This window comes from Sapajus apella, unplaced genomic scaffold, assembly GCF_009761245.1.
Source record: "Sapajus apella isolate SASKATOON/1434 unplaced genomic scaffold, GSC_monkey_1.0 scaffold45, whole genome shotgun sequence".
In the NCBI taxonomy this organism is placed as follows: Eukaryota; Metazoa; Chordata; class Mammalia; order Primates; family Cebidae; genus Sapajus; species Sapajus apella.
The window spans coordinates 16,740,977-16,763,709 of record NW_022436985.1 but is presented as its reverse complement, the minus strand read 5'-3'; the positions used below and the strand labels follow the sequence as shown (position 1 = coordinate 16,763,709).

Here is a 22,733-nt window from a genome sequence, read left to right as displayed (position 1 = left end):
AAGGACAAGGATTTATTATTGTGCCCAAAGAAATATACATATATACTTATTTTCAAATGTTTAATATTACCTACCAGCAATAATATTCTGGCCCAAGATTTTAAAGCTTTAAATGTGTCTATCCAAATTACTGAAGAGTAAAGATGTGGTTTCATGTTCAGGGTTACACAAATTTGGGCAGAGCTGGAATTCAAGCTTCAGGTTTTTGTTTGTTTGTTTTTTACTCTAAATCTCTTACTTTTCACTACTATACTCTCTTTTCTTCAGATATGTTTATATTTAAAGAAAACATTAAGAACCTGTAATTATGAAAAGTTGGGCCCACCAGAAGAAGCTCAAGAATGAAAAATGAAGTTCACATCCTAACAGGAAGGATTAGGAATGATTTAATGGTTAGAAAAATGATGGGTTTTCCTATGTGAGGGTAATTTTCTATATCTCCTTGTATGTGTGTATCTTTAATTCATAAAAATTAAAATTTAGGTTATCTTAATGAAGCAGTTCATTGTAGTGAGTTAACCCTTCATCTCATACACCGAAGTTTTTGATCAATCATTTTTACTTCATAGTTTAAAAGAAAAAAAAAAAGACAGATTTGAGAAGTACAATTCTGAATACAGATATCAATGATACATAAGATTCAGCACTAAATGGTTATTAAGGCCCCTTTAATTTTAATAGAGACAGTAACAGTAGCTCCCATCTATGTAGCAATGGTTATTTCACAGATACCAGGCAAAAGACTCTCTGCGTAACTGAACTGATTCCTGAAACAAGCTCTAAAGTAAATGTTACTTTACTCTGCCTTTTTCTACAAATGAGAAAGCTAGTACTCAAAAAAGCTAAATTATTTTCCCAAAGTCACTCAGTTAGGACATAGGGGAGTTGGGATTATTTAATGGTTCAATCTCTCATTTCTTCATCTTTTAAACTATTCTAAGAAAACAATAAAAATTACAGGGGAGCATAACACATTGACATGGCCAATCACAGGAAAAATAAACCTTAGTACTTAAACTTGGTTTTTATTTCTATATATATGTAAGGTTTTAAAAATTACAACTATTGATCTGCTTTGAGAATATCATTGCTATTATTACTGTACAGTTCTAATATCCACCCAATACATAAATTTTCTATTTTTATAGGTTGGTAATTTAAAAATATATACATGGAAAAACATACAGTACAAACAAACCAAATTCAAATAAAAATCCTTTAAAACTCTTAGAAATTCTTTAAGCAGGTTATGTCAATCCTATTAAAAATGATTATTCTATGTACAATACATAATCTTTAAAAATACAGCTCCAGGAAACAAAAACTCTTTGGTTCAGCAAAAGGATTATAAATGTGGAAATCTAATTTGTTAAGGATGCACCTTTCTGGGTTGGGTTTCACTTATCTGGCTTAATTCTTCAAGGAAGCATATAGCTGGCTTTCTCTGAATTATGAAATTATAAGTGGGGACTGGGTAGAGGTTGCTTTTCACATAGAACATTACCATATGAAAATATAACCAGAAGCTCAAATAATCCTGGAACTTATACAGTATTTTTACTCTGCTAGATTTAAAAAAATACAGCAAAGTCTCTGCTCCTCATTCATTTTGGAAGGAGGGCAAGGGAGTGACCATGGTCAATACATACAACCATTCACCAGTAAAGTTCTTAGGTACTAGGGTTCCATGCTATTGAAACTATCCTATTTATTATTTGGAAAATTGCAAGGAAGGGATAGGAGGCAGGGTGTTGTCCCTTTTACTTCTGAAATCCTATCACTTTTCCAGTGGCTTGTCTCTTAACAATTTAAATTTATAAACACCTCCATGACTCAGATGTCTTTAAAAAGAGCTATTAACTCAGCAATGATTACAGTGCATCAACATTTGTCAGTGAGATTTTCATTAAAAATTAATGATGGTTATTGTGTACAATTTTGGTTTATTAATAGCAAGAATCACAAAACTTTTCAAAATACCTCAGAGTTTCAAAGAGTTAGAAGTCTTACCTATTAGAATATATTTTCCTCTATATTTACTGGGAAGCAAAGGCTTTCATAATTTTGTTCCAGCATATTTTCTACTTTGGTTGTGAAAATATTTTAGCATCATTTAACCACACATTGTAACTACCTTTAACAAGGGCTTTTGAAAAGTCTCTAAAGTATCACAGCTGATCATAAAGGAAAGAAAATAATTCTTGCTTTATTTACTTTTTTTCTAAGTTCCACAATAGAAAATAATTACCTAACTGGATTGATTGATACAATTACTTTAGGAAAAGGTACCACTGACTAATGCTTTTTGCCTTTCCCTGGACTCATGTCAGAGGCATATTAGTATATTTCCAGTTTAAAAGCAGGTGAAAGTCAGGAGGTTCCTTTGACTACCATGCTTTCTGCAAACCACCATTTTAAGATGCCATCATGCTTATATGAAGTTTCTGAGAGCTGGGGATCTCTCCAAAATTCACCATTGTTTTTCCTTCTATTTGTATGACTTAGTTATTCAAGGGCAAGACCCTTTTTAAACCTTAGTAGTACTCAAACCAGAAGGATATGATTGGGATAGAACAATATATTGCAGAGAAAACTGCCGCTTTAACAAAAATGGCTCTTATTGTGGAAAGGAAAATAGGGTAGCTTCTAGCGGTTGATAAAAGCAAAAATAGAATACATCAATAATTCACAGCATCTAAACGAGACATTATAACTCAAAACCACATCCATACCACTCTCCTCTTCCCCTTGTGCAAGGATTTCTTTTCCCTAATGGCCTTCCAAAGATATTATATTACTCTGAAAAGAAAATAATGTGTTGGATTATTGATCCTTGAGGTCCTCTTCTGTAATGTACAGGCAGTAATCATCTTTTCTTCTGTCAGAAGTCTTTATCCCAGCCTGAGAGCTCATCTGGAGGCATTCCCTTTTCAGGAGGATACTTGTCAAAGTAGCTATGATCTATGGGTCCATTGAGCTAATGTAGACAGAATTAAAACAAAGGGAAGAATAATGTTGACAAAGCATGCTATTACACATATGGGTAATGCTTTTTATATTAGACTGCTGATTTCATACTGCAACCACTTGGAAGTCACATACAAGGAAAAGAACAATTTTCATTCTTGAGTCCTAGTCTCAGCTTCATGAGATCTTCTCTTTACAACCTAATAGATTTGGTCGCCAGATAACATTCAATAGTAACTACCTGACATGAGGAGTTTTCGTAAAGAAAAGATTACAGAAATAAGCCGGGCACTATGGCTCATGCTTGTAATCCTAGCACTTTGGGAGGCTGAGACGGGAGGATCACCTGAGGTCCACAGTTGGAGACCAGCCTGGCCAACAAGGTAAAACTCCATCTCTACTAAAAATACAAAAATTAGTCAGGCATGGTGGTGCACACCTTGATCCCATCTACTTGGAAGGCTGAGGCAGGCAAATTGCTTGAACCTGAGAAGGGAAGTTTGCAGTAAGCTGAGATCACACCACTGCACTCCAGTCTGGGTGACAGAGCAAGACTCTGTCTCAAACAAAAAAAGGGGACAGAAATTATATCTATTTATTTTTTAATTGAAAACTATTTTAAAATCAAAATCTGCCTTCATTCTTCTTCCATTGTATAAGTTTCTCACCAATCCTGGCTTTTTTTTATGGTTAATTGATCCATATAAAGTATTCAGAATGCTGAAAAAGGAGCAATTCAAAATATTAGTGACCCTGTTGAAAGAGTGAAATGATGCTGGTCTTAAATTACATCACAAATAAAATGGTTTCTAACTCTGCCTTCAAACAAATGTAAGTAGTACCTAACTGAATGATTAGCTGAAAAGTTATTAAAATATTATTTATGATAAATCATAATGTGGTGGAGGAACAGAGCTAGAGATCATTCAGAAGGAGCTCAAAGTGACATTGCTATAATAAACCTCTCCATTCCCACTTACATATGTGAGAACACAACTCTTAAAACTTGTATCTATATAACAATAATTTTTAAAAGGAATCTGATCCCACTCTTAATATTTATCCATAGGTTCATGAAGTAATCTCTTCTCAAAAAAATTTTTATTTAATAATCACCTTTAGAAATTCATAATATTTTATGTCACGGACACTGCATGCCATAAAAATGTAATTATAAATGAATTCAGAAGAAATATTGGTGTTATAAATTTTAAAACTATAGAAGCACTTTAAATTAGGAAGAAATCTTATAGGGAACATATAATGAAAATATAGGGAAAAGGAGTGATGCAATATTTCTGCTGATAATTTACAAGTGGCTGATAAATCTCAATGGTATTTAGGTTATAATAAACATATTTAAAGGAATGAAGTAACGGTAGTGTTTTATTTTAAAATGTCAATATTTGTAACATACTAGAAATGATACTCTCCACAACTATACTTTGATGAAACTTCAGATGTCAATCTACAAATGTATAAGAGAAAACAAAGATCTTTGCAATCTTTTGGAAAAAACACTAACATAAACTTAGTGTTATGTTGACCTAGATAATTCCTGAGTCATTCTTCCTCCCAAGTTAGCTGAAGTTCTGCTTTCTCCAGAGCTGTGCTATCCAATAACATAACCATTAGCAACAGGAAGTGACTGAGCACTTGGAATGTGGCTCATCTGAACTGAGATGTGCTTTCACAATAAAATTCGCTTGGGATTTAGAAAATTTAGTATGGAAAAATAAACATAACATATCTCACTAATATTTTATATTGATTACATATTAAAATAATATTTTGGAGACAATTAAAATTATTTTCACCGTTTTAACATGGCTATTAAACAATTTAATGTTACATACATTGTTTACAGCATATTTCTACAGTCATTTGTCAGCCTGAGCAACACTGACTACTTTGGGATTTAAGTGGCACTGACATATATTTGGTTCCTGATAGGTAAGTCAATGTCCATCAACTAGGCAGTACTATTTAGTCCCAGAATCACAATTACTAAGACAAGTTTACTTAATTTAAAAAACTGTTTAAAAAAAAACCCCACCTAAAATCTGTTATGGACATACACATACACCTACAATTTGTGTACAGAAACAAATTCTTAGGAAAACAATCAAAAGAGTAATATAGTAAATACCATACCTCTCTTTGTAAAGGTGATGGAAGGTTGCGTGCTTTCAGTCCCTCCCAATTAAAACCATTTAACCACCTGAGAAATGAGAAAAAAGAAAGGAATATTACTTGGCTGATAAACTATTAGCATGTCAAATTATCTGTCATGGCTTTAAATAGCACTCATATACTAATTATTCCCGACCAAGCCCCCTCCATCAGCTTACAGGCTAAAGTCTACAACTACTATTCCTCTTCTCACAATTGGATGTCTAATGGGCATCTGGCATGTATCAGATCTGAATAGAAGCTTCAAATTTTCTCCGCCAAACTTATCTCAATTCTTCCAGTTGCTCAAACAAAAGCTCTTGTAGTTTTCTTTCCTTGACATCCTACCTGAGTCCATGGGCAAATCCTGACAGTGCTAGCTTCAAATTCTATCTATATTCAGTATCTGGCCAGTCTTCAGTACCTTCACTCTACTAGCATGGACCAAGCCCTACTTTTGTGCTGGGGAAATAACTCAACAGCAAGATTAATCATTTATAGCATAAATCAGGCCACATCATGCCTCTGTTCAATACTCCCCCACCTTTTCCATCTTACCCAGTGTAAAAGGCAAAGTCTATTCCATGTCTTTGCTATAATCTACAAGGCTTTATAAAATCACTGTTTCTACCACCATCCTTCCATTACCTTACCACTGTTTTACTTTTCTCTTTCTTTCTCTCTTAACTCATTTATCTTCTCACTATTCTCCTAACAAGCTAGGGATGTTCCCACTTTAAGGCCTTTTTACTCAAGGCTGGATTGTTCTTTCTCTAGATTTCCATGTCTTACTCTTTCAACACCTTCATGTCTTTTCTCAAAGGTCATCTTCTCAGTGAGATCTTCTTTGGCCATCCAACCTAAAATTGCAGCACTCCCTCACCAACACACACACACACACACACACACACACACACACACACACAAAGCTTCTTATCCTCCTTCCCTACTTTATTTTACCTGCTTAGCATCTACAGCTATCTGATATATCACTTGACTTAGTTATCATGTTTACTTTTTATCTCCCCACTAGAAAGCAAGCTCCATGCGGGCAGGGATTTTTATCTATTTCCTTTTCTCTGTGCCCCAACACTTGGAGAAGTGCTTGATATAAGCCAGGGGCTCAATAAATTTTTGTTGAGTGATTGAATGATTCTGAAAAGGAACACACTTACACAGAAAAAGCATTTTACAGTAATCTGAAAATATGGGATTAAGCTGAAGTTCTTTTATCATTGCTTACACATCATTAATCTAAAAGGGCTGATCTGATCTTCATATATTTCAAGCATATATTTCAAGCTTGAGTCAGAAGACCTCATTTCTCTTGAATAGAAACAACCTATTCTGTCTCTCAGGATCTTATGTCTAGGACATGAAATCATGCTGTTCTATAATCACTAATCTTTTCTACCTGCATACTGAAGTCAGCTCAGCCAGCCAACCAATATTTATGGAAAGTCAACTTTGTCTCAGGCATCAGAAAAGACAAGCACCCTGCTTTTAAGATGCTTTTGTTTTGCTGGGAGGTTGTAGAAAACAAGAGAAGTAAACAATATAAATTCTTAAATTAATTTCTGATAGTAGTAAGTACAAGGAAGATAAAAGAGAATAAAGTGGTAGATGATGGTGGGAATAAGGATAGGTTGGGAGCGGCTGCTTATAGCTAGGGTGGTATTTGAAGAAGTTATATTTCAAAAAGCCAGAATGAAGAGAAGGGGAACCATGGGAAGATCTGTGGCAAAGTCCTTCCAGATGGAAGGAGTGAGCTGAAGTGTAGTGAATGAATTAGAAAAAAAAAAATGATGTCTGAGAAAGAGCCAGAGACTAGGTCATGTAGAGTTTTGCAGGCACAGTAAGAAATCAAGATTTCCACATGTAGTGAAAGAATCAGAAAGTTCTAAGTAAATGACACAAGCCAGTTTTCAAAAGATACTTCTGGTTGCCTTAGAGAGAATGACCACAGGGGTCCAGAATGGGATGGTGATGTGGGCATGTGATCAAAGGCAGGGAGACTTTCAGGAGGCTGTCACATTCCTCTGTCTGTTGGCTATACCAGAACTTAGGCTCTTCCACCTTTTTCAATCTCTTCTCATCCCCAGACTTGGGTTTGGTTCAGTGCTTGACTGGATTTCCTATTCCAAGTCTAAGCTTAGCAATAGAAAAGGAGCCAAAGACAGAGGGCAGACTCTAGTGCATTCCATTGCAGGTGCTATTCTAAACCAAAATATCATTTTGCTATAAGTTGCTGGAACTTTATGTGAAGTGTGAGAGTCAGACAGCAACCCAGTTGTTTTATATCCCTCCTCTGCCCTTGCTGTGAAACCACAGAAGTCCTCTCTTTGTTCTACCCATTGCTTTTTTACACAGACTGAGCCTCCACTTTTAGGGATTTCTAGGTACAGAGTTCTATGGATTATTTTATTTGTCACCAACTATGGCAACAATTCCTTTTAACATATTTTTCAATGATATCTACTCAGAGATACTTCATAAATATTAATAAAAATCATTACCATTACTCTACTGAATCAAACAGCCCATGTGTTTCTTACAGAGAATTTGTTACAATCTGACTTATGGAAATATTTACTTAACATGAGTGGCTATTCACTTAACATTTGGCCTTTTGACACTAACCACATTTTAAGTAATGCAAGCACCAGCATGCACTGGTGTGTAAAAATATTCACCAGAGAAATATTAGCAGCAACAGCACATAAATTGCTTCTTCATTTCAGAAGACTTTGAAAGTAATTTCAAAGACTAGAAATATTTTTTTTAAAAGTTAAAATACAGGCATACCTTGGAGATATTGAAGGTTCGGTTCCAAACCACTGCAATAAGGCAAATCACACAAATTTTGTGGTTCCAGTGCATGTAAAAGTTATGTTTAAACTAAACTGTGATGTATTAAGTGTACATCACACATTTTTAGGCATTATGCCTAAAAATGTACACAATTTAAAAATACTTTATTGCTAAAAATGCTAACAATCATCTGAGCCTTCAATAAGTCATAGTCTTTTTGCTGGTGGGAGGTCATGCCTTGATGTTGATGGCTGCTGACTGACCAGGGTAGAGGTTGTTGAAGGTTGGGGTGGCTGTGGTAATTTCTTAAAATAAGACAATGATGAAGTTTTCTGCATAAACTTTTTATTTCAAAAAAGTTCTTTATGGCATGTGATAGTTTGATAGGAGTTTATGCACAGTAGAACTTCTTTTAAAACTGAGGTCAGGCTGGGCATAGTGGCTCACGCCTGTAATCCTAGCACTCTGGGAGGCTAAGGTGGGAGGATCTCTTGAGGCCTGGAGTTTGGGTAACATGGCAAGACAACCAAACCTACAAAAAAGTTGTTAAAAAATTAGCCAGGCACGGTGGCATGTACCCATAGTCCCAGCTACTCAGGAGGCTAAGGCAGGAGGATAATTTGAGTCCAGGAGTTCAAGGCTGCAGTGAGCTATGATCACACCACTGCACTCCAGCCTGGATGACAGTGAGGCTCTGTTTGAAAACAAACAGACAAACAAAAAATCCCCCCAAAAAAAAGAAAAAGAAAAAGAAATTGAGGTCAATTTTTTCAAACTCTGTTACTATATTAACAACTAAGTTTATGTAAGATTTAAATCTTTTGTTGTCATTTCAACAATGTTTACAGCACTTTTGCCAGAAGTAGATTGTATTTTAAGAAATCACTTTCTTTACTTATCCATAAAAAGCAATTCCCCATCTGTTCAAGTTTCATCATTAGACTGCAACAATTCAGTTCTATGTTCAGGCATCACTTCAAATTGTAGTTCTATTGCTATTTCTAGCACATCTGCATTTACTTCCTCCAATTAAGTCTTCAACTTCTCAAAGTCATTTATGAGGATTAGAATCAACTTTTTCCAGTCTCCTATTATTTGCTATTTTAACGTCCTCTGATAAATCACAAATGTTTTTAATGGCATTTAAAATGGTGAATCCTTTCCAGAAGGTTTTCAATTCACTTTGCCCAGTCATCAAAGGAATCACAATTGCAGCTATAGCCTTACTAAATGCATTTCTTTTTTCTTTTTCTTTTTTTTTTTTTTTTGAGATGGAGTCTTGCTCTGTTGCCAGGCAGGAGTGCAGTGGCGCAGTCTCAGCTCACTGCAACATCTGCCTCCTAGGTTCAAGCAATTCTTCTGCCTCAGCCTCCTGAGTAGCTGGGACCATAGGCACGTGCCACCACGCCTGACTAATTTTTGTATTTTTAGTAGAGACGGGGTTTCACCATGTTGGCCAGGATGGTCTCGATCTCTTGATCTCGTGATTTGCCCACTCGACCTCCCAAAGTGGTGGGATTACAGGCGTGAGCCACCGCGCCTGGCCTAAATGTATTTCTTAATAACAAGACTTTAAATTCATCAAAATTATTCCTTGAGGTCTAGGTTGAAGTGAGCCATGTTTGTGCCACTGCACTCCAGCCTGAGAAACAGAATGAGACCCTCAAAAAATTTTAACATAAAAAAAAATACTCCTTGGTTCATGGGCTACAGAATGGATGTTGTGTTAAGAGGCATGAAGATGTATTGATCTCCTTGTACATTTCCATCAGAGCTCTTGGGTGACTAGATGTATTGTCAATGAACCGTAATATTTAGAAAAAATATTTTATTCTGAGAAGTAGGTCTCAAGAGTAGGCTTAAAATATCCAGTAAACCATTCTGTAATCAGATATGTCATTCAGGCTTTGTTCAATCTGTAAAGCACAGGCAGAATAGATTTAGCACCATTCTTAAGGGCCTTAGGATTTTTAGAATAGCAAATGAGCATTAAACTTCAAGTCACCAGCTGCATTCCTAACAAGAGAGTCACTCTGTTCTTTGAAGCTTTGAAGCTAGACATTAACTTCTCCTCTCTAGCTAGGAAAATCCTAGATAGCTTCTTCTTTCAATGTAAGGCGATTTATTCTTCACTGAAAATCTGTTGTTTCTGTCGATACTTTCATCAATGATCTTAGCTGAATCTTCTGGGTAACTTGCAGCAGCTTCTGTATCAGCGCTTGCTGCTTCACCTTGACCTTTTAAGTTATGGAGATGGCTTTTGTCCTTAAACTTCATGAACCAATTTCTGACAGCTTCTGACTTTTCTTCTTTAGCTACCTCACCTCTCTCAGACTTGAACAGAGTTGAATAGAGTTAGAACTTTGCTCTAAATTAGACTTTGGGTTAAGGAACTGTTGTGGCTGGCTTGATCTATATACAGACTACTAAAATTTGTCCATATCAGCAATAAGGCAGTTTTGCATTCTTACCATGTGCCCATGTGTGTTGTGATAGTTAATACTGAGTGTCAACTTGATTGGATTGAAGGACACAAAGTATTGATTCTGGGTGTGCTGTGAAGGTGTTGCCAAAAGGGATAAACATTTGAGTTAGTGGGCTGGGAAAGGCAAACCCACCCTTAATCTCAGTGGGCACAATCTAATTAGCTTCCAGTGTAGCTAAAATATAAGCAGGCAGAAAAATGTGAAAAGAGAGACTGCTTAGCCTCCCAGCCTCCATCTTTCTCCCGTGCTGGATCCTTCCTGCCCTCAAACATTGGACGTCAAGGTTCTTCAGTTTTGGAACTCAGACTGGCTCTCCCTGCTCCTCAGTCTGCAGATGGCCTATTGTGGGACCTTGTGATAGCATGAGTTAATACTTAATAAACTCCCCTTTATATATCTATTCTATTAGTTCTATACCTCCAGAGAACCCTGACTAATACATGAATGTTTGCTGGAGTAACACTTTTAATTTCCTTCAGGAAATTTTTCTTTGGATTCAAAACTTGTCTAATTGGCACAGGAGGCCTACCTTTTAGTCTGTCTCAACTTTTAATAAGTCTTCTTGACTAAGTTTAATAATTTCTAACTTTTTATTTAAAGTGAGAGACATGATACTCCGTCTTTCCCTTGACTACTTAGAGGCCATTGTAGGGTTATTAATTGGCCTGATTTCAATACTGTTGTGTCTCAGGAAATAGGGAGTTCTGAGGCGAGGGAGAGGTGGAAAAATGGTCCTTCGATAAAGTCATCAGAACACACATGTATCGATGAAGTTTGGCATCTTATATGGCTGTGGTTTGTGGTATCCTCAAAATTAAAATACTAATATCAAAGATTACTGATCACAGATTACTCTAATAGACATAATAATAATGAAAAGCTTAAAATATTGTAAGAATCACCAAAATTTAACACAGAGACACAAAGTGAGCACATGCTGTTAGAAAAATGGCCCTGATAGACTTGCTTGATGTAGGGTTATTACAAACCTTCAATTGGTAAAAAATAAAATATCTGCAAGGTGCAGTAAGTAAAGAAAAATGCAATGAAATAAGGTATGCCTGTACCTGAAACAAATATTTTCTTTTCCTGTCAGGAAAGATATAATTGTACCCTACAAGTATATCAACGTTCTTTTAAGATATGTGTTGGGAGACACGACTGGTGCCTAGTTTTGAACTAGCTCTTAGATATAAGAGAGTAGAGCTCTGTAACTATTTTGAGGAAAGGTTATTTACTATAGAATGGAGAGGTACATACAACTGTATTGTTTTTAAATACAAAATTAAAGTGACTAGTTCTCTAAGAAAAAGAAAAAAAAAAGTTTTACCTTAGAAGAGACTGGGAAATTTTGTTTTAATTCTAAGAATATACTGAGTAGAGAAGCTACACAGCTTAAAGACTTGTGGAAGGTTTTTAAATACTCATATTTGGAGAGAGAGACCAAGTTTTCTGATGTTCCCCACCTTCAGCTTTATAGCTTAAAAAGCACTATGAAAATGGAATAAAAAATGCTTTTGAGCATTTACACACAAGAAGACACTGTGTAAATTTGGTATATCTTATTAATCACCTCTATACTCTGCACTCCAACTCTACATTACATATAGCAAAGACAATCTTACCCATTAAGAGGGAATAGATAAATTAACCCCTAGAGGGAAGAAAATTCAAAATTCTTTATTACCATGCTGAGGTGAGAAAATCCTTTAGCATTAATTTGCTCGTGCCTCTAATGACAATTTGACAGCTACATTTAAATGAGCCTCAGGTAAAGAAGAATTAAAAGCTAAAGCTGGAGACTATTAACAAATATATCACTTCTATTTCCTAGCTATGCCAGAGCAAAACATGACCCTTCTATAATGAGAGTAAGAGAGAATGCATATTGGAAGAATGGCTTTCATTGACAGAACACTTGTTTCCTTAATTTGAATGGTGTGTTTATCTGTCATTTTATAATGAGAAAAGAAATGATGATAACAGCATGTAGTGCCGGAAGAAAATAAATTAAAATCTAAGACAAATAATGAGCTTTACAACTGAAGGCAATCCAAAAGATAACATAGAACATTAGGATACTACAAGTATTTTGATTTTATAAAATCTACATGTCTTTATCTTCCTTTCCTTCCTATGTTTCCTCCCTCCCTTTCTTCCTAAAAACACCCTTAAGGCAGAGCTCAATATGAATGTAAAATATTGAATAAACAACTTTATTTCAAGTAAGTTCATAAATACATAGACTAGGGTTGGCAGCTTGATTTTTTGTATTTGTTTTGAACCTGTACTGCTAATGTTAAGAATCGCGAATAGCATTTCTATTTAGCAATAGCCCCTCTCCCTTTATTTTCATACCATGTTGATGTGCCCCTAATTCTTCAGTGAAAAGAGTCATAAAGCAATGAGGTGTTCTCATTTCTAAAAGTGAACATATCAGTGTAGTCAAATGATTCCAATCATGACATTCTCAAGTGTATTTTGCACTGTCTACATACTCTTAGAAGTTAATGCTTTATATCTGTGAATCATAAGCAAAATGAAAACATCTTAAAGATGACAGGAGTTAGCCAAGCACTGATTTAACAAATCAAAATCTTGAAGGTTTGAACTGCCACATTTGAATATTTAATAAATCAGAGACGGTGTCTTATGAAGGTTATCAATGGCTCTGAAGACCAGCTTTAAAAATTCACAGAACTAGAAAAGTACATGTCAGATTACTGCACAAGGATAAAGCATGGTCTGAGATTCTGTGGAAAGCAGTGAAATCGGTGTCCTTTACCAAAAAAATAAAATACATCACGGGGAGAATTTGAGGATATTCAAAGGAAAATTATATTTAAAATAAATATGTATTAATAATTAAACCTGAAATCAAATACTTTTTCACAGTTGATTTAGGTGACCCATCCTCTTGAATACTGATGACAACAATGGTATCCTCCTTTACTTACAAATTAAATGCCAAAATTAGAATGTAATTCCTTCACAGACTCCAAGTTGATATTTCAAAGTATAATAAATATATATAACTAGTATAAACCAATGAAAATACACATTAAAGAATAATAAAGACAGAAGTGGATAAAAAGCTAATTCACTATGACTTGAAGATGTGATTTTGTAACTTCTTTTGTAATGTCAGTCATTCTGATATGAACTTCCAGCATGAGACAAATTACTTTGAGATTAATTATTGTATCTACATCTACTAAAACATAAATAAAAAGCAAAGCACCATAAAGAAAAAATTGAAAGTCTGCAAAGGGACCCTTGTGGCCTCCTGAGAGAAGCTTTAGGAAGCACTACATTGTTCTCCAAATTTCTATATTTTTCTGGGCAAACAAATAATTATATACCTGTGTTTCTTAATGTCATTTATTCCATTCTTCAGATTTCCCAGCCTTTCTGTTGGATTTTGCCTAAAATAATAATTTTTAAAAGGAAATTTACAATAATACAATTGAGAAAATTATAAATTAAAATTTAACATCTATTTGTTAATTAATGTATTCATTAAATAACATGCATTAAGTTCCTACTGTAGACTAGACATCTGAGTTTAGGGAGGTGAAATGATGTGACCTCCTCCTGGAGAAGCCACAGCTAAACGAGAGTTTAGAGTGTGTGTGTGTGTGTGTGTGTGTGTGTGTGTGCGTGCGCGTTGTTATTTATAATACATATATATCTATAATTTAACTAATATATATATTTATATTATAAAATATAGCAGTGCTTTAAATAAGGTACGAATAAATGCTTTAAAGAACAGGCAGGCACTATCTTGCTAACTCTACAGAGAAAACCAGGGCAAGCTTTAGACGATCATTTACATCTAAACTGGAATCTTAGAAGCATGCAGAAATTCCTACTGGCAACCCATAGCTAGGTTTTTAGTTCTAAATTTACTAAATTTTAATGCTTTTTAAAAAGTTCAGGTAGAAAAAAGCAACAAAATGCAAATTTTAAACAAAAATCTAGAAGTCTCCTCTTTTCTGATAAATTATTTTTAATGGTAAGTAGAAACTGTGGTAATTTAAGGTAAGAACAGAGGAGCACTTTTTTATAAATGAAGATTGAAAGAGGTCATATAATGACGCTTCATTATCACAACTAATTTTCTTTCAAAATAACAAGATTATAAATAAATTACTCATTTTTTATATTGTCAAAGTTTATGTGGCACATGAAAAATTTGTAATGTGTATATAAAGACTAATGATCAAGTCAGCATGTCAAGGATGGCCATTGACTGAGTAAAATACATTTTTGTTAAGTATTCAACTGTCCTCTTTGAACATTGAATTTATTCCTTTTACTGTAAAATTATATATTTAACCCACTTCCCTTTATCCTCACCATGCCCTTTGCCTCACCCAGTCCCTGTAATCTACCCTTCCATTCTCTATCTCCATGTAAAATTTTTTAGCTCTTACATAGAAATGAGAACATTGAGTATTCGTCTCTTTGTGTCTGGCTTGTTTCAGTTAAGATAATGACCTTCAGTTCCTTCTATGTTGCTAAAATGACATGGCTTCACTCTTTTTTATTGCTAAGATAGTAAATTACTCCTTGGTTTATTTTGCTCTATAACAGATAAAGATGATCCCCAAAGGTTGCCTGAAAAAATCAGATCTCTTTTTAAACTAGTTTATAAGTAGGTACTGTGATTCTGTAATGTGAGGTGAATTAAAACTCCCTATACGGCAAAACAGAAAATGACTTTTTTAAATATAATTTACCTATATAAAAAAAGCACAAAAAGTAAATATGCACCTTATTTAAAAATGTGTAGAAACAGAAAACAAAGCCTTTACACTTTCTTCAAGACAAGGGGTTACTGGCTGTCATTCTTACCTGCAAAGCCTCCGAATCAAATCCTCAGGTCGTCGTGTTATCTTTCTGGGAAAATCAATTTTTTCAATTCCTTTGAGAATCAAATTGTAAGTCATCATTTGGTCAATCCCAGAAAACGGTGGGCTAGAGAAAATCCCAAACAGGACACATTAATAACAGGGTCTGAAACACATTTGGAATGAATTTTCTTCCTTTCATTTTTCCTTTCCTCCCTTCTTTCCTTTCTTCCTCTCTCTTTCATAAGTTGTTTTATAGCAAATCTGGATATATCCTATAAAATAATCTCACTAATTTAATATTGCTTAGCACATCACACACACACACACGCACACAGGTAATTGGTCAGGTGGGAATGAACACTAAAAAGAAAATAAAGGGACAGAGGTGTGATTTTTTGAGATAGAGTGAATAAGAAAAGCCTCTTAAAAGCTGACAACGGAGCAGAGGCATGAATAAAGAGAGAGAAGGAAGTGAATGCAACACACCACTACCTGTGGCAGAAGGTTCTAAGACAGGAAGCACAAAGGCCATGAGTCAGGAGTGGGCCTGGGTGGTCCTGCATAGTGAAGTGGGCAGTGTGGTTGGTGGAGTGAGGAAGCAAGAGGGGAGTACAGAGATGAGGGCAATATTGTATAGATGAAGTGGCTATCAGAAGGACCTGAGGATGTATTCTGAGAGGAATGATCTCAATTATAGCAGCCAGAGTTAAGCTTTTCCTAACGCATGGTGGATAAGCTATGATGGTGGTAGTGAGAAAGTCAGGGGAAAGGAGCCCCAGTAGCCTTGCCTAGGACAGTAGTGTTGAAAGTAGTGAGTTATTACTGATTTCTAGATCTATTTAGACTGTGCAACAGGCTGAATGTCTGTTCCTCCAAATTCATTTGTTGAAACCCTAATCCCAATGTGGTGGTATTTGGAGGTGAGGCCTGTGGGAGGTAATTAAATCAGGAGAGTGGAGCCCTCATGAATGGGACTGGTGCCATTCTAAGGAAAAGGTAGAGAGCTAGTGGCCTGGCTTCTGGCCATGTGAGAATACAAGGAGAAGTCAGCAGTAACTCGGATTAGGATGCTCACCATAATCCGACCATCCTGGTAGGTACCCTGATCTGGGACTTCCAATCTCCAGAACTGTGAAAAATAAATGTTTGCTACCTAGGCCACTCAGTTTATAGTATTTTGCTATAGCAGTCCAAGGTGACTAAGACACATGGTAAAGCCATCAGGATTTGCTAATGGGGTGAATATGGCATGTGGGAGAAAGAATTCAAGAATGATGGGTTTTGGCCTTGTTGGAGATGTTATTTCCTAAGAGAAGAAAGATGGAGTTGGGGTGGGTGCAGAGCAGGTTATGGGGAAGGGAATCAAGTGTTATGTATTAAACATCCAAATGGAAATGCTAAGCAGAAATGTGAATTTATGAGACTGGCATTCAAAAAGGGGGTTAAGGCTAGAAGGATGACTTGGGGTCATCAGATAGTATTTATAGCCATGAGAATTGATGGTATCCAGAGATTGAGTGGGTAAAAAACAGAATAGAGGTCAAGGACTAAGTTGGTCCAATGTTGAGGGGTAGGAAGATGAGAAGAATTTAGCAATGGAGACTGAGAAGGAGTCACCAATGTGGGAAAAGGATAGAGAAGAAAATTCTAGAAACCAAGTGAAGAGAGTATTTTTTTTTTAAGTACTGCTAAGATTGGTAAGCAAAGACTGAGAATTGACCACTCTGAATTTGGATAACATTTTAATTCATATACTTTGCTTTTAAAAATACTTTCACTGGGGTCTGTTGGGAGGTGGGCTAGGGGAGGGACAACGGGGGGTGGGAAGGTTGGGGAGGGATAACCTGAGGAGAAATGCCAGATATAGGTGACGGGGCGGGATGGAGGCAGCAAACCACATTGCCATGTATGTACCTATGCAACAATCCTGCATGATCTGCACATGTACCCCAGAACCTAAAAAATATAATAAAAAATAAAAATACTTTCAAGGCCACGTGCGGTGGCTCACACCTGTAATCCTAGCACTTTGGGAAGACAAGGCGGGATGATCACATGAAGTCAGGAGTTCCAGACTAGCTGGCCAATATGGCGAAAACTGTCTCTACTAATAATGTAAAATTTAGCCGGTCGCAGTGGCAGGAATCTGTAATCCCAGGTATTCAGAATGCTGAGGCAGGAGAATTGCTTGAACTCGGGAGGCAGAGGTTGCAATGGGCGGAGATTGCCTCACTGCGCTCCAGCCTGGGCGACAGAGTGAGACTCTGTCTCAAAAATAAACAAATAAATAATAGAAACACTTTCATATTTATTCTATTATGTCATTTAATTTTTGAAAATTAAAGATGACTTTCATGAGCTACTTTGCTGTATCTCAGTCATGCTGGAGACCTTGTGCTACTGAGCCTTCCCACTGTAGGTAATAAATGAGACAGTCAGTGTACCAACTTTTTATTAAACTATGTTTCACTTGTAAAGAAAATGAAGCAGGAAACCAAAAACCTTGTTATGATATTTTTCAACTTATTTATATATTTACACTATTGGTTTTGTTTTTTGTTTTGTTTTGTTTTTTATTTTAATTTCCCTCCTATGCTCTAAAGTTCAGGGCATTTAAAGTTAACCTTTCCCATGTCCTACCTAGAAAATCATTTACGGGGGGAAAAAAAACCAATCGTTACAAAAAAAATTTTCTTGGCCTAGTGTGATGGCTCACACCTATAATCTCAGCACTTTTGGAAGTTAAGGTGAGTGGAGGACTGCTTGAGCCCCGGAGTTTGAGCCCAGTCTGGGCAGCATAGTAAGACCCCATTTCTGTCAAAAAAAAAAAAAAAAAAAGAAAGAAAGAAAAATTAAAATTAGCTAGGCATGGTGGCATGTGCCTGTAGTTCCAGCTATTCTAGAGGCTGAGGCAAGAGGACTGCTTAAGCCCAGAAGGTGGAGGCTGCAGTGACCAGTGATCGCACTACTGCATTGCAGCCTGGGTGACAGAGTAAGCCTGTGTCTCAACATACAAGACAAAACAATTTCTCAACTTCTTTATGACCTACTCCTTCTAACATGTTACTCCAGCTGGTGAGAAATTATATATATATATATATATATATATATATAATATATATATAATTAACTACAGGAAACATCATGTATCTCTTACAAATGCAGCTGACAAATTTCCCAGAGAGAAAGAAACAAAATTTTTGAAATAGAATTTGTTGTGCCCAAGCCCTTAAACAACTTTTCTCTGAATGACTCTGGATATTTTCTCTTCCTTCCTTCAGAATCACAAGCAATGAATATTTGAAAATGATTACAGACAATATAAAATGATCTTTCATATTTGTTTGCTCAATGCATGTGGACAAAGTTGTAAAATATAGCCACAAATAGTCTAACACTGAAATTTGCAATGTAAAAAGTTCAAGAAGATTCTATGAAAGTATTTTCGTAAAGTATGTGTTAAGACTTGTATCCTTCAGATTTTTTAATGATCACCATTCTAACTGGCATGAGATGGCATCTCAATGTGGTTATGATAAAAAATCTGGAGACAATAGATGCTGGAGAGGATCTGGAGAAATGAGAACACTTTTACACTGTTGATAGGAGTGTAAATTAGTTCAGCCATTGTGGAAGACAGTGTGGTGATTCCTCAAGGATCTAAAAATAGAAATTCCATTAGACCCAGCAATCCTATTACTGGGTATATACCCAAAGGATTATAAATCATTCTATTATAAAGACACCTGCACATATATGTTCATTGCGGCACTGTTTGCAATAACAAAGACCTGGAACCAACCCAAGTGCCCATCGATGATACAGTGGACAAGGAAAATGTGGCACATATACACATGGAATACTACGAAGCCATAAAAATGATGAGTTCGTGTCCTTTGTAGGGACAGGGATGAATCTGGAAACCATCATTCTCAGCAAACTGACACAAGAACAGAAAATCAAACACTATATGTTCTCACTCATAGGCAGGTGTTGAACAATGAAAAACGTGGTCACAGGGAGGGAAGCATCACACACTGGGGTCTGTTGCAGGGGGCTAGGAGAGGGACAGCAGTGGGTGGGAAGGTTGAGGAGAGATAACATAGGGAGAAATGCCAGATATAGATGATAGGGGCATGGAGGCAGCAAACCACCTTGCCATGTATGTACCTGTGCACATGTACCCCAGAACTAAAGTACAATTTAAAAAAAGACTTGTATCCTCACCACTAGACTCATTCTAGTATTTCTTAAAGCATTCCAGATGCAAATCCTCTCTGAAATTAAGACTGAGATTATTTGGTTTTAAAAATTATAAGGATGATGAAATCAGTTAATCAGAAATGGAGCTAGAAAACCAGAAAGAAAATTGCCTTGAGTCATCTGTGTGTATGCCCATGCATTATATCATAAACACATATTGAAGGAAAGTGAGTCACATTTAGTCAGAAGACTTAGTATCACATTATTGATCTTGGACAGGTAGCGCTCTCACATGGTTTTCTAATCTATAAAATTTAAGTCATAAAATAATCATAATAAAAATTCCTAACTTATCTTCCATACAAGTTTGTGAAAACTAAACTCTATAATATACATGTAAGGGCTTTGTAAAATGTAAAGTACTTTACAAATGTGGGGTAATATCACATATAGCCTGTGTATGTGTGTGTGCATAGGTGTGTAATGTGTGTATGTATGTTAAATATTTGAGATCCTGGATTCATTAATACAGTCCTTTAATCTCTTTAGGAATGACAATTCAATTTTCACTGCTAAAACCCCTGCAGTGTCTTGTCTTTGTTCATTAGCACCTCTAGAAAGCAGCTGACAAGAGGATTAAAATTTAAATCCTGAAATGGGGCTTTGCTCCAGCATTTCTGGTTAATGATATATTGGGAAGATGGATAAATTTAGTTTAATTGATCAATGGATTTAACTAAACTAAGATTTCTGTTTTCTCTCTTATACAAAAAAGAGGAAATAATATAGCCCATGACTTTCACCTTTTCTCTTATTCTTATGCTGAATTATTACAACCTTCATACTTAATTTGTTATCTACAGTAGTAAGTCTTGCCATGCTAGGTAAACCACAGCAATTCTATATTCCTTTCCTTTGCCTTCTTGATTCTTTGTGTTATAAACCAGCAAGTTCACTGTATGTGAAAAAATGTCATGAGAAAAAGGTATCATATGTAATCAAAAACATTTTCAAAATGTTATGCTCTTAAAGTATATACACTTTATCATTAGTAAGGTTATTTTTGCATTTCTCGGAAGAGGTGGCTGCACAAAACTTGAAGGTACATACTTGCCAGTTAGGAGTTCATATACTAGAATTCCAAGTGACCAGAAATCCACACTGAAGTCATGTCCTTTGTTGAGAATGACTTCAGGAGCTACATATTCTGGAGTCCCACAGAATGTCCACGTTTTCTGTCCAGACCCTATTTTCTTTGCAAATCCAAAGTCAACCTGGTAAAGAACAGCAAAGAAATTTTATAGAAACCATAAAACTCAAGCTCATCTTTAAGTCTCCATTTTACCTCTGAAATCTGCTTTGTACACTCAACCCTTCCTTTTATACACACACACACACACACACACACACAGAGAGAGAGAGAGAGAGAGAGAGAGCGAGAAATCATCTGATGTATATCTGATGTATTCCTTTGCAGGGTCAAATGTGTATCTAGTTGCACTGGGAAATGTTCCATGCACACACCCCTCTGCCCAGGACCCCTAGAGGATAAGAGGAACGGCTTAGCAAAGGGGAGCCATAACAACACCTTTGAAGCTCAGGGCAAGCAGGACTAAACACGTTTAATTCAATGGTGGTATTCTTTGGGAAGAAGAAACAAGGAAGAAGTGATGGACACCTGTGTAAGTAAAGCTCCATCATGAATGTAAAAACAGTAACAAAATCAAGAGTTTGAGAAATGGACTACTGCTGAGAAGAGGGGCTTAAAATTCTGGACAGTCTTTAAAAACCATTATACGCAATGTCTGCACCCTACACATTTTGGCAGTCCAAAGAAAGCAAGGGTAGTCTCAGGCCAACTTTGTCTGGGCTCTATTCACTTTTTGCCTCTCTCAGGAAGGCAGGGGATGGGTAGCATCTACATTAACTTATTTATTCCGAAAACATACATTTCGCACCCAGTCAAGGTCAGGCTTTGTGCTAGGCTTACAGATACAGAGTTAACTCAGACATTCAGTATGTTAGCAAAATGTACACATACATGATTAATATTATGTCTTGTCATGTGATATAATTAAACAAAGTATAAACTCAGAGGGCAAAAAATATGTATGTCGAGAACATTAGGGAGATGATGATGATTTGGGAAGATGTTATCAGGAGGTGACATCCAAGCTTAGCCCTGACTGAGGATTAGGAAATCTCCCAGGGTAATGAATCAGTGCCATCCTCTTCTGTTTTGGCAAAATAGACCTTTCCTCTTCTCTGAGAGCCTATTCGAAGAACTCCATGCACAGAATAGACAGAAAAAAATGGGAGCTACAGAAGGGTCCCTCATTGAATCGAGGCAGTGTATATGACTGAAATCCTTCCCTGCAAAACAAACAGTCGGTTTCCTTTCACAGGAATATTTAACACATACTTTTCATCTCCAACATGTACAGATATTATTTTAATAAAACTGTCCTCCACTTTCCTCAAATAAACAGTCACACAAATTGTTCCTGGGCTTAAACGTGCACAATTTCACATAGACCCTCTCAATAATACAGCAACAATCTTGGCTAAAAGGTAAACAAGCAAGGTTCACATATCAAAATAAGCCCTATAGAAGTCAGTGTACTATAAAATTCAGCCTCTATTTATTTATTCAAATATTGATATTTAAAATTTTAATTTACCTTAAATAAGCCCTTTAGAAATTTACCATTTTACTGGTTACTTTTAGTATTTACCACACAACAGCAAGGATTTTCCTACTGGAAAAAAAAAGAAATTTAAACAATCTAATTTGAAGTGGGCATTTGTTGATTTTTTCATCCACGCAGAATGACTCACAGTGATTATATCTACTAGGTGGCTGGAGATATTAGAAAATGAAAATTTGCAACCAGCTGAGATTAGCATAGCAACATACTCCCCAGAGAAAGAACCAATATGAAAATCCTAGCTAATTTTATAAAGATCAAAATTCAAAAGGCAAGAAAGTGATGTTTATAACTGCATTTGTATGCACACACATATGAAAATATTCTATTTTGTTGGTTTATAACAGCCTTTTGAGTCATTTTTTAAATTACATTTAAGTTTTCCTCGTAAAGATCACTGGAAGCTTACTGCCTATTTAGGAGAATTTCTCTACCTCTGAAAGCGGTGTATTTCCATTGGAATTGCTGGTTTAGCATTTGCAGTACTTGAATACTGGCCCAAAGAGAAGGCAATACTTACATTAAAA

At 35.9% G+C, this 22,733-nt stretch overlaps 1 protein-coding gene across 3 annotated transcripts in view; it reads right to left on the bottom strand.

Annotated features, from left to right (window-relative positions):
* Positions 1–541: 541 nt before the first annotated feature.
* PRKG2 (protein kinase cGMP-dependent 2) overlaps positions 542–22,733 on the bottom strand; it is a 121,079-nt gene continuing 98,887 nt past the window's right edge. For all 3 annotated transcript variants that reach the window (XM_032239808.1, XM_032239809.1, XM_032239810.1), the window contains 5 exons: positions 20,609–20,772; positions 15,297–15,419; positions 13,799–13,861; positions 5,122–5,188; positions 542–2,977 (listed from right to left, as the gene is read on the bottom strand). In XM_032239808.1, coding sequence (XP_032095699.1) covers positions 2,882–2,977; positions 5,122–5,188; positions 13,799–13,861; positions 15,297–15,419; positions 20,609–20,772 — 513 coding nt within the window. In that variant the 3' untranslated portion in view covers positions 542–2,881. The remainder of the gene's footprint in view (positions 2,978–5,121; positions 5,189–13,798; positions 13,862–15,296; positions 15,420–20,608; positions 20,773–22,733) is intronic.